This window comes from Ursus arctos, unplaced genomic scaffold (assembly GCF_023065955.2).
Source record: "Ursus arctos isolate Adak ecotype North America unplaced genomic scaffold, UrsArc2.0 scaffold_8, whole genome shotgun sequence".
NCBI classification, from domain to species: domain Eukaryota; kingdom Metazoa; phylum Chordata; class Mammalia; order Carnivora; family Ursidae; genus Ursus; species Ursus arctos.
Window position 1 is genome coordinate 66,623,341 of NW_026623100.1, and position 12,754 is coordinate 66,636,094.

Sequence of the window (12,754 nt, forward strand, 5' to 3'; positions counted from 1 at the left end):
CTAGAAAGGAATAAGCTCACTGGGAGGCAGAGAGAGAATTTCCTGGCAGGAGGGACCTGCAGGACCCACATGACTCTCTAGCGGGTGGCCCAGTCGTGGCCGTTTGCCGCCACATCCCTGCGCACATGAGCTGAGAGCGCAGGTCGAGAAGACAGGGGCAGCGCCCTCTGTGATTCGGGGTGCTCAGGGGACAGGAGGCAGTGTGACTGACCCGTCCTGTCCTTGCCTTTCCTCCAGCCTTTCCGAGTGGGTCCTCTCCAGGCCCAACCTTCGCCCTCCAAAGTGAGGTTTGACGAGGGCCAGACGGGGTCAGGGCTGCAGGGACTTTCGAGAGGAGTTAGCCCACCCCTCAGCTCATAGCTGGTGAAGCAGGGGCTCAAAGAAGTTACTTGACCTAGCAGGTTGCCCATCCAGCGAGGGACAGCGTCACAGGCCAGGCCGCCTCCTATACTTGTGTTCTGCACCTACAAGGGGAAGGCACGGTTCAAGGAAGGGAGTGCCGCCCCCTATAAATGGTCTGCAGGTGCGAGCCGAACCTGAATCCTGTTCTTCTCCTTGGATAGCCGTCTTGGGTGGGGGTGGGGGTTGGTCTGAAGCTTTCCCACTATGGTTGCTCTCTGTCTGCAGCACAGGTGTGGTTTCCTTCCGCGGGCCCCCGATGGGTCATGACAGCAGTAATCTTGACACAGTCTCAGCACTGTACACTTTACAGAGTCTGTTCCCTTCACCCCTCCAGGTGGTCAGGTAGGGCCTGCTGCCAGGCAAGGAGACCCCTGAGCGTGAAGCTCTGTCCCTGGCCCCATGTGGCAGACCAGGCTGGTTGTGCTCAGGGCCAGAGATGGGCCTGTGGCCCCAGGGCAGCTTGCCTTGTCTGGAGCCTCTGGTTTGGAGTTGTGGGTACTGGCAGGTATGGGGCCCAGACATGCGACTCCCTTGACCTCAAGGACCCAGAGCCCCATCAGGCCAGAGACCCTCGGCCTTGGTGACGCTGCTGTATCTGGATCCCGCGTGGGCTTTGGTGAAGTGTGACTGCTCAGTGAGGATGCGTGAGGTACAGCCTGACCTTGGTTGACCGGCTTCCTACACCATGAACTTGGGGCTGGGCAGATTTCCAAGGCTATATAGTCCCCAAAAGGAGGTGGCCTCTGGGCTGGTAGAAGCTTCCGGACCTCAGGCCAAGACTGGCTTTCAGACTCAGCGTGGTCTGTGTGATTTGCTTTGACTCGACATAAATTGGCAGCTCTTTGGACTATCAGGTAGTTAATAAGTGCCCTGATACTGACCTGGCTGCTCGGGTGGCAATGGCCTATCATACCCGAGCGGAAGGCAAGAGACAGCCCACGGATTTTGAAGTCATCCACTTGCGGCATGAATGGTGTAGGGGATCGGGGTTGCCCAGACCCAAGAACACATGAGGTGTTGGTTGCCGGAGCTTGCGAAATCTGCATCTGATGACCAGTGTCAGGACGCACCTCCCCTACTAACGGATGGCCTTTGCTGAGTGCCAGGCCTGCAGGAACTTTCTGCTGGGGGTGGCAGGTCCTCAGGGTCAGCACTGATCAGCCCTGATGAAACAGATAGGAATGTGGCGTAACCAGGAGTCCCCAGAAAATCACCTCTTATTGTCTATTAAACCATCTCGTTCAAAAATCTAAAATGGACTTCCCTGAACTTTGCACCTATTCAGAAAACATAATACTTCGCTAGGAGAACATTTTCTTTCCGTAGGGCCAGAAATAAAGAGTGTCCACCTCTCTACCCACAAACTTCTGCCTCAAAACCACACCCCTCACAGAAGGGGTCCGCCCTCCCCTGGCGGGACCTCAGGGAAGCGCGGTGAGGAGGGTGTGAGCCGGCCTGGAAATGGGCCTCGAGGGAGCCGGTCCTGGTAAGTGTCTTTGGAGAAGCGGGAGGAGCTAGAACCTGGTCCAGCCCCAGATGGGACCCAGTCAGGGTCAGAGACTGCGGCCGTTAGCACCAAGCACCAGGAAATCAGATGTGGTTTGGATGTTCGGGTCCATGTCCAAGGTGACCTATGGCAGGAGGTGGTCGGGTCAGTGGTCCCAGCAGCCTGTGGAAGCGGGCCGGGGCCCCCAGACACCAGTGGGAGCCCTCAGGGGGCCAAGAATGGAGGAACAGGCTCAATGCCCAGCAAGGTCTTTGTGCCGACATACCGAGCTTGTGGAACAGGGGTCTGATCCCACAGCCGCCCTCTCCCCTTCCTGTAGCTTCCTCGTGGGACCTGCTTCTGGTCCTGGCAGGTGGGGTTGGCTGAGGGGGGCGTGGGAATCCCAGCCACCTACACGCCTGTAGCACCGCACGTGAGGTTACGTGATGACTGCGGGGCAGCCCAGGACTGCTGCACGTCCCCTGTGACCTTCCGTACGACCTGCAGCTTACAGGATCCCGTGCTCCTGGCTAGCGGAGCTGGGTTAGTACTCTCCTGCCCCGCTCATCAGCACAGCAGCGAGGGCACCTAGCAGGTCCTCAGGAAGTGGTGGGTGAACGAGTGAGTGAGTGAGTGAATGAATGAATGAATGAATGGGGTAGCAGGGGGACGACTCGGCCACACAGGTGAATGGCATTGGCCAGTTTAGCTGTGGTGTGAGGTAGGAGGGGAGAACAGCCCCTCCACCAGCCTCCCGGGCCCGGGCCTCACCCGCCCGTGGCAAGGGGGGCCGGGTCTGCTCCAGGGACCTAAATACCCCGTGGAGGACGGAGGCTCGCTGGGGCCCTCGCTGGACACCGGGCAGCTTGGGGTTTGATTTTCGTTCCCGCCTGCCCCCCACCCCTTCTCCGGCGCGTGTGCCTTCATCACTGTCCTTTTCTCTCCTCGGGGCACAGATCCTGGCGAACGTCTCCCTCTACCTGTGCGCCGTCGCCGTGGGCGTCATGTCCTACTACATGGCGGACCGCAAGCACCGCAAGGCCTTCCTGGAGGCCCGCCAGTCGCTGGAGGTGAAGATGAACCTGGAGGAGCAGAGCCAGCAGCAGGTGAGCCTCTGTCGGGGCCGTCGGGGGCCGGGGGGCGGGGGGGCCCTGTGTGCGGCCCCCCGGCTTTGGAGTTCACTGCCAGGGTCAGGTGTTGGCTGCCTCCCGGGCTTCTCGCCCTCAGAGGGCTCCTCCTGACTTCAGGGAGCTTCTCTCACTGGAAGCTCCCTCCTCTCTCCTCCTCTCTGCTTGACCTAAACCTCCCCTCCTTCTGGGTCTTTTGTGGTTTTTTTTTCACTGTAATTTAAAACTTTTTGAAGAATGACGTTGACCCAAGCAGTCACCAGTGACTCCCTGTGTTCCTCTCTCAGGCTAAAAAGTTCTGTGTATTTTGAATGCTTTTTCCTGCGGGCATCACTTCAGGCCCGTCCTCCTCTGCCGTCCTTTCTGGCTCTCCAGCGGACTGGCTCTGTGCACCTGCAGCAGGCCCGGCACTGTGGTCTCTGCGGCCGTGGGGGGCCCAGCCGTAGCCCTGCCTGGTGAGGCCCCCCACCTGCTCCCCTCCACCCAGGGCAATAAGTCTCTTTCACGCTCCTTCTAAGTCATTGATGAAGAAGTAAAACCAGCCCAAACCCTGGGGACCCCGCTGTTTACATTTTTCCACAGAGAAAAGTGCCTGCTGTCCCCGCGCTCTGTTCACTGGCTTTACTCCAGCCTGATCTGCCCGATTCTCATGTGATTCAGTCTTTTAAATAGTTTCTGGTCTGAATTCATCTCAAATGCTTTTCGAAGGTCTGCAGAAATTACATCCGCCAACTTCCTGTTATCCATAGGTTTATTTCCCCCAACAGACAAGCTCAGTAGGTTGAGAAAACAGGATTCTCTGTGCTGGGAACCATGTCCTTTTGGGTTCAGGTGGTGCTTTTGGCTCTGGAGTCACTGAAATTGCTCTTTTCACAGACCCTGCCACTCAGGTGTGGACAGAGCCATAGTTTCGGGGGCCACTCTGGAAGCCTTGACCGGGAGCCCCACTGGCCAGCATCACCGTCTCTAGACGGTGCTTTTCAAAGGCACACACAGTCATTTGCTGAGTCTTGAGGTTGTGTTTTCTCTTTACCAAGGAGATCTCGAAGCTTCTGAGTTGGGCCTCGGACCCAGCTTCTTCAGAAGGCAGGTTTTAGAAGGGGAATCTTCCCTGCCTCCGTTGCTGCGAAGGGCCAGGTTCAGGCTTCGCAGCTCATTGTGTTTGTCTCCTTCCCCCATGCGTGTGTCCTCTGGTTACCCAGGAGCTGCTGCTGCTGCTCGAATGTACGTAAAGAATCTGTTTTACTGGCTTCATAGAGTCTCTTGAAAGGTGCTCCCCGTTTCTGGTTTTTATACTGTCTTGTTTCTTGTTGCGTCTCATCTCTCCCACTGTGGGGGCATCGCTCTGGGTTCTCTGTGTTAAAAAATGCTTGTGTCCCCACTCAGCGAGGTCAGGAGTTCTTTTTTTCCGAAAATACTTGTGCAGTTTTCAGCATCCCTGTCAGTCTTGTCTGTCTCACCGCGTAGAATTGGCATGACCCAGGACATCTTCAGTCCCATCCCACAGGGCTCGTGGGGGGCCTCCTGGTGTGGTGGGGGAAGGTCCCGCGTCTCCCCTGGGTCTGTTGTTCTCTGCACAGATAATTTAGACAAGCGGTCCACCTCTCCCAGCCTCGCTTTCCTCGCCTGCAAAGCAGGAGTGTTGGTCCTTGGCGTGCAGGGTTCCCCGCAGGGAGGGACACAGCTGGAGGTGCTCCGTAGCTGGAGAGCTCGGACGTGGCGATAATCCGGCTGCCGTGCACAGGCCACGCAGTCACGGGCATTTTCCGATGCCCCCTCCGGGCAGGGTCAGCGTCGGCAGCCTGGGGCCTGGCCGAGAGGGCCCCTCCTGTGTGCTCCAGGACTCCCGGGCGCCACGGAGCAGCCAGGGGGCACTGCAGCCTGTCGGGGCCACACTCCCGGTGTTGCCTGCCCAGCAGAGGGGACGCTGCCCACAGGGGTGAGAGGTGCAGGGAGGCAGAAGGGAGGTGGAGGGGGGGGAGGGAGGAGAGGCACAGATGGACATCCCCAGGCCGAGCTGGGACACCGCAGGTGCCTGTAAATATCCATCACGTGGAGTGAATTTGTCTCGTCCAGCTAGAGCCCTAGTGTGACCTTGGGCCAGCTCCTTCGCCTCTCTGGGCCTCAGTTTCCCCATGTGTAATGTGTACGTGAGAATAAAACTTTTGGCGAAAATGGGATCATGTGAGTGAATCCCTTTGGACGTGAGAAAAGCACCGTTAGCAGCAGGAGGGGTGGAATTGTGCAGCCTCCCAGGACCAGCGGGCGCCCCGGTCTGCTCGTGTTTTCCTTAGGACTCTTGGGACTGTGTCCGCGAAGGGGATCTGCTTGCATTTTTCCTTTCTTCCCACATCCTTGGCAGGTTTGGGCACCGTGCCTGTGCTGGACTTAGGAACTAATTTGAGCGGTGTTTCCTTTTTCTCACCTGAGAAAGCTTGAAGAGCACACGGGTTCTTGACAGGATTAGAAGGACGCCCTCGTGAAGCCCTGTGGCTCTGTTTTCTTTATGAGATTCAGCGTCTTTCACAAGTACAGGGTTTTTGGGTTTTTGTGTCAGTTCTAGAACTTACACAAGTTTTTTCAGGAACTTACCTGTTTCATAGAAATATGTCACATTTTTTGACATGTTTATCCTCCTTTTTATCTTTGTGGGGTTTGCAGCGATGTTCCTTTTTCATTACTGGTAGCGGTAGTTTGTGCCCTCTGTTTTCTATTCGTCCTTGATCTGTCTTGCTGAGGGTTATTCATGTTTCAGCCTTTTCAGTGAACCACCTTTTCGTTGCTTTCTCTGTACACTTCCGTAATTTGTTGCTTTTGACTTTGATTTTCTTCTACTCTCTTCAGGGTTAACATCATGTTCTTTCTTACCTTCTCGAGATGGAATTTAACTAATTTTAGCATCTTTATTTTCTAAAACATGCACCTGAGGTTACGGATCTCCCTCATTGCTTGCTTTCGCTCTCTTCCACAAATTTTGGCATGCTCTAATTTCCATCAAGCTATCTTCGGTCCACGGGCTATTTAAGAGGACATTAATTAATTTGCAAACATCCAGGGAATTCTTAAGGTCCTCTTTTCATTGTTGATTCTTAGTTTACATCTGCTGCAGTCGGAGAACGTACACTGTATAATTTCAGTCCTTTGAAATCTGTCGGAACTCGATTTTTGACCTTGCATTTTTTATTGATTTTGACGCACTTAAGGACAACATGTATTTTGCAAAATGCATCAAAATTTTTCAGCAATGAAATAATGTCAATACGTATCAATCATGATGCATTTGCACCTACCCCAAATTAGTACTTTTACCTTTCTGGTCGCAGTGCAGGGACCTCACAACGCTCAATTCCCCCTCCCCCAGACTTTTGGGTGATTGTAACGTATTTTAAGTCAACGTATATTTGAAGCCCCATAAGACGGTGTTATCGCAGTCTTCCACAGCGAACGGCCAGTGCGCACACTTGGCCCCGTTCTGCCCTCTCAGGTGCTCTCTGTTCCTTCATTTCTGTGCTTCTATCTTCTTTATTCCCTTTGGTGTCTCTTTTCATGAAGGTCAGTTGGTGGTAAATTTTCTCCATTTCTAATTGCCTGGGAATGTGTTTATCTTGCTTTCAGTTTTGAAATTCACTTTTTGTCGGAGGGAGAATTCTAGGTTGGCTTTGCTTTACTCTGAGCCCTTTGAAGGCGTCATTCCGCGATCCTGTGGCTTCTGTTTTTGTTGAAATGTCAGCTGTCAGACACACGGTTGCTCCTTTTAAAGTAATGTGTAGTTTCCCCTCTGGTTGCTTTTACAATTTCTCTTTGGTGCCCGCAGTTTCCCAGTGATATGCTTAGCACTCTTCTTTGTGGTTAGTCTGTCCGGTGTTTGAAGAGTTTCTTGAATTGATGGCTTGATGTCTTTCATCAGTTTTGAAATTTTCAGCCAGTATCTTTTTGCTTCATTCTGTCCTTTCCTTCCAGGATTCTAGATGTCCTTATTAGACATTTTTACCATGTTCCATAAATCTCTCTCTTTTTTTTTTTCCTGAATCTTCCTTTTTTTTTTTTTTTCTTTCCGGCCTTCAAACTGAATATTTTTCCTGACCTAACTTCCAGGTCCTCTTACCTGCTTTGTTGAATCAATGCTCGAGCTCATCTGTTGAATCCTTAATTTTCGTATTGTATTTTTTTCATTTCTTAGAGTTTCCACTTGATTTAAAAAAAAGAAAAAAAAACAGATTCCAGTTCTCTGGTTAAGTTCTCCATTTTGTCATCTATTCTTTGGAACATTTGAAACATTTTAAAGGCTCTGACAACTGCAATATCTGATCTACCAATGGGTCTGCTTTTCCCTATTGATCTTTGCCTATTGATTTTTGCCTATTGATTTTTGCCTATTGATTTTTGCCTATTGATTTTTCCCTATTGATTTTTGCCATCTCGTGGCATCCTGGCTTTTTTTTTTTTTTTTAAATGCTGGATAAATTAAATGCTGAACACCGTGTATGGAGAACAGCAGTGGTTCTGTAGCGGTGTCTCTCCGGAGAGGATTTACTTCTCTTGCAGCTCCCCTTGATCCAGTGTGGGGTTGAGAAGACGTAGGGCTGGGTTTCAGTCTCAGAGCTGGTTTCTGTTGTGCCTCCTCTTCGGAAATAGTCCTTCGGGGGTTTTAACTCAAAGGCTCGTCCCCCTCTTGAGGGACCCTGAACTTCCAGCACTAGGAGACTGCCCAAACTCCCCTTCGAGTTTAGCCTCTCAGCTGTCACTTTCTGCTTGGGCTCTTGGTCTCTCTCGCCTCCTGGAGCTCGGGGGTCGGCAGACGCACCGAGGGGGTGTGTGTTGAGAAAGACTCTCCTCTCTCCAGGACCTCAGCCCTCTGCTCTGCCTTGGAATCCTTGCTCACCAATCTTTGTTTCTCCAGCCCCTTGAAAGCCTATAGCCCTTGCTCTCTGACAGGCCTCTGAACCCTGGCCTCAAAGGCAAAAAGTGGCAGAGTGTGTCGGGCTCACTGAATTGTGTTTCCCTGCCCTCAGAGACCTTGTCCCTTCTCGTCCTAGCTCCCTGCCGGGTTTCCCACGGTCTTCAGATAGCTGTCTTATCCATCGTCTGTGGTTGGTCTTGGCTCAAGTGTTGTTCTGGTGTAAGCTCCTCTATAATAGCAAGAGGTAAATGTTGGACTTTCTCCTCAGTGTCTTAAAGCTAATTTTTAAGTAGCTCGCAGTGTACATGGTAGAAAATTACGAAGGTGTGAAAAAGGTTATATCGTGGAAAGTAAGGTTCCCTGCATGGCCATCCGCTTTGCCGTCCCTCAGACCGCCACCGTCATGTCTTGTGCACCCTTTCAGGATTCCAGTTACTTCCCAATCTGGGCCACAGACTTCGCACACACATGCAAGGAGTACACCCCCTCTCCCGCCCCAGATCTTTCACCAGCTGTCTTTGAGAGGGTTCTAAGGCAACCTTGCATTGCCTCATCCTTGTTGACGACCGTATTGTGTTCCGTGATCGAGAAGTTACGTTTAGTTAACTGGGCGCCTGAGTGCGCGGTTCAGTGGCATTAAGTCCCTGTGTTGTGTGCAGCCTTCACCGCTATTCACGTCCAGGACTTTCTCCTCATCTCAGGCTGAAACTCTGTGGCCATGAGACACCAGCCCCCATCCTCCTTTCCCCTGGCCCTGGCCGCCACCATCCTACTTTGTCTCTACGAGCTTACCTTTCCTCAGAACCTCACGTCCGTGCAATCACATCCTTCTGCGACTGGCTTCTCGTACGTACCTCGCGCACTGTCTCCAGAGCTCCCCCGTGGTGTCGCACGTGGCGGGACTTCCTTCCTTTTCAAGGAGCAGGAATATCCTGTTGCCTGTAGATGCCACACTTGTTTACCCACTCGTGGATGCCCCTGGGTTGTCTCCACCTCCCAGCTGCGGTGAATCGTGCTGCTGTGAACACGGGGGGACAGGGACCTGTTTGACTCTCTGCTTACGGTTCTTTGGGGTGTACACCCGGACGTAGACTCGCTGGGTCACGTGGTAGGTCTCGGTAGTAGGCTCATTATTTGAGAAACCAGGCATGTGCGTTGTTGAGAAGTGTCACCGAATTCTCTCTCCGAGAGGTGCAAAGAATTTACACCCCTCCCAGCAATGAACGAGGACACACTTAGACAGTTAAGTGTCCCTTGTTTATTGAGAAAATGCGTCTTTGAGCTGGCACCCCTGCAGCTCCTCCAGAAATGGCTGTGGGAAAACCCCAGGGCAGGGAAGAGGCCCCGTGGAGGGCGTAGCGTCTTGTGAGCTGCGTCCTGCTGCTTCCTCACTTGGTTCGGGTCACAGCCAGGTAGACTGAGGTTTCGGGAGAGGTTTTCTCGTTTGTGTTTTTAGCACACGTTGTACAGTCTTTGGTAAACGCAGACAAGTATAAAGAAACACGGATGGAGGATGATTCCTGCAAGCCTTTTTTTCCTCCTCTGTTTTGAGTGTCCTCACCACGTTGTCCTGATTACAGAAGTGACACCTTATTCTTGTAGATGGCTGTTAAGAATAGCAGCTCGGAACCAGATCCTCGAGCGTGGAGGCTGCGTCACGGGGTTACTGTGGACGCCGCACGTGGAGTCTGTTTCGCATGGTGCCCGCTCCCAGGAGGCGCCTGGGCTGGCTCCCATCGGACTGTTGGTGTTGGATGAAAATCTGGATAGGAGTATAGAAAAGACCACCCAAACTTCCCATCGTTTGGGTGTTTCTTTTAAAAATGACTTTAAAAGCTACAACATGATAAATTATGTTGTCAGCTAGAAAAGGTTTTAGAATTTTCCATGTTTGCTTTTTATTTTTTTTTCTTTTTCCTTTGGTGGAGGCGAAATTCTTACAATGTCGTGTATGAAAGGGTGCCGTTGAGTACCTTCCCGACATTATGTGGTACCACCTCTGGTTCCAAAACGTGTTCGTCACGCCAGAAGAAAACCCCACACCCAAGCCTGATCTTGAAAACTGTACAGTAAGGCCACTGTGAGCTCCGGGCTGTCCCGAGGTTAAGGTTCCTTTCCTCGCCCGAGGCCTGAGGTCCTTGCACACCCCCACTGTCCTGTGCGCGCCTGTCCCTGGGACCAACACCAGGGTCTGAAGCCTGCACCAGAGGCCAGCCCCGCTGGTGAGCTGGGACCTGGGATTTGCGTCCATCACGTCCTCCAGCATTTTCTGGGGGACAGCGAGACCCGGCTTTCCCACCTTCTCACTGTTGGCACTCTGCCTGTCTGGTCTTCAGTTTTCTGCAAAAGTGAGATTAAAGGTAATGCCATTGGCATGGCGTTGTTTGGAAATCACTTGAAGTAAGAACACTGAGATGAGTCTAAACACTGTGAAGCCCTTTTGTGCTATTACCTGCTGTCGCCCTGGCGCCCGCCCTGGGGACACTGGCTGGAGGAGGGGCCACAGGATGAGACCCAGCTCCCCCCCTCCCTGGGCAGCAGGGCTGACTTGACGTCCTGGGGAAGGTCGGCTGAGTACAGACAGGAGGAGAGAGGTCAGCAATCCCATTTCACTGTCCTCCTGTGAGGACCTCTGGTGAGAATAAAAATGAGATCATAGATGTGAAAATGCTAGAAAGGGCTGCAGAAAGTCCTAGAAGGTTTGGATGTGGCTCCCATGTGAGGGGCTGTTTGAGGTCAGTGCCGCCGTGGCCACTCACAGTGTTTAATGGCTTTGTAAAAAATTCCCAATTAAAAAAATGCTCAGTATATCCTTTGTAGAGGAGGCTTCATTTCAGAATTTAGTTACAACAAGGTTCGTGTCTCACTTTGTGTTTTGTCGGCTCGTATTTATCTTGTTTTCTCAGCTGCCTGGGGAGGAAGTGACATGTGCGCCGAGGGGAGGGCCTGCCCTGGCGGCTGGGCGGCCTCCAGCGGACGGTGTCCTCTCTGAGCCTCCTCCCCTTCCCCAGACAGGCTGAGGGGATCCCATCCCAGATCCTCTGGTTCTGTTTTCCTTGCCCCTGTCACCTGGGAGGTTGTAGTCTCCTTCCTGAAGATGACCCACCTCCTGCTGATAACGGCAGGTGATCCTGACAGGTGGGCCACCTGCCCTCGTCCCCGGGAAGGTGCAAAGCAGCCCTGGGCCTTGGCGCGCAGGCTTCCCCTTCCACTTTGTCACCAAGGTGGGCACGTCTGCGTAGTGAAAGGAAGTGGGGTAGAGGTCTCAGATTCTGGTTGCCCGGCTGCCACAGCCCCCCTGATTCCAGTCTGCAGGCCTGACTGCTCTGAGGTCATTGGGGAGCTGAGGCTCCGGGACCGTGGCCCCGGCAGGCACGGGGCACTTCGGCTCTGCTGAGCGCCTTGCTCTATAGGCCGTCCGTGGCATCTGCCTGTGACACGGGGCCATCAGGTGGACTTGGGGCCTCTCCCCAGCTCCAGGGGCCTGTTCGGGTAGAGCAGGGAGCCCAGAGGACTGGCGAACTGGAGTTGTTTTTCTGTATTCCCATGTGGCCATAATCCAGGGTGTAGGTGGGGACCTCGAGGGTTGCTAAGTGCCCCACCTGCAGCCTGGTAACAGCAGGCCGACAGGAAATCTGCCGGCACGTACCTGTCACAAGAATTCGGAGCTCCTCTGGATCTCGCACTCAGAATGAACTTCCCAGGGAGTGGGGCATGAGTGAAGGAGGGTGCCGGGGAGGATGGAGGGACGACAGGATGCGGCAGCGGCCGGCACTTCCTTTAGACCACGTTCAATTAGACGGGTGGCCTGTCCGTAGTCAGAAAAGGGAGGGCTGCCCCCGGGCCCCACCTGTCAGAGGTGAGGAGGGAGAGCCCAGGGCTGACTGTGCAGGGTTGATTCCAGGTCAGAGAAGCATCCACCGGCCTCAGTGAGGGCCAGTGGGCCAGGTCATCTTCGTCTGGGTCACCCTGGGGAGCGTGGTGCAGGGGGACGCTGGGTGGTTTTCCGTGTAGCCCCTGGGGGGATGTGCAGGACAGAGCAGCCCCTTCTCTCTGCCTTTCCTTCTGCTTAAACCCAACACCCAGGGTCACCGTGACCAGGGGATGGCATTTCTTCTTCATGCTGGAGTCTTTCCCCGGGTGGGTGACCTTCTGCCCTTGAGGTCTTGGAGGGAAGAACCACCCATTTACCATGAGAGTCACGGACTTCTGTCCTGGGAGCCCCAGAGCTGGGGACTCTGGAGTGCTGTCATTTCATAAGCTCAGCTGTTTCTTGCCTTTCTGAATGGCCCTCCTCGCTGACCTCTGTCCACGCCCTGGCTCTGAGGGTCAGGTGGAGAGTAGTCTCACCCCTGCGCCCTGTTCTCACGAGAGGTTGGTGGGGGAGAGGGAAGTCGGGGCAGGAGAGAGAGACACACAGACACAGAGCGAGAAGGACACATGGAGAGAGTCCAGCTACCTCTTGCCCTGGGGCCGGGCTTCTGGTGTCCATCCTTAAAGTGCCTTTTCTTGTCATGGCAACAGCGAGATTGGGGCTGGGGACCTGCCTCCCGGGGAGCTCCTGGGGAGAGGAGGCAGGTGTGGGGCAGGAGGAACGTGGCCCCTTGCACCGCAACAGCTCCTCGCGGTGGCCTGGGGCCAGGCTGGTGTGCCGTCAGCCCCTGGTGTGGGTGGGACAGACCCCTCGTGGGACAGCAGCAGAGGACCCCGCACCCCGACATCAGCCTCGAAATGTACTTGCTCTCTGCACTTCTTCACAGACCCAATCGCGAATGTATCTGATATTTTTAAGTTTCATTTTAGCCCCGAGTGTGTCTTGGTTTGAGAAAAGCCAGAAGG

At 53.8% G+C, this 12,754-nt stretch overlaps 1 protein-coding gene across 1 annotated transcript in view; it reads left to right on the top strand.

The window, feature by feature from the left end:
* Positions 1-12,754, top strand: part of ADCY3 (adenylate cyclase 3) — a 77,604-nt gene that overhangs the window by 34,309 nt on the left and 30,541 nt on the right. The window contains exon 3 of the mRNA XM_026519999.4: positions 2,845-2,994. Within this exon, the coding sequence (XP_026375784.1) occupies positions 2,845-2,994 (150 nt within the window). The remainder of the gene's footprint in view (positions 1-2,844; positions 2,995-12,754) is intronic.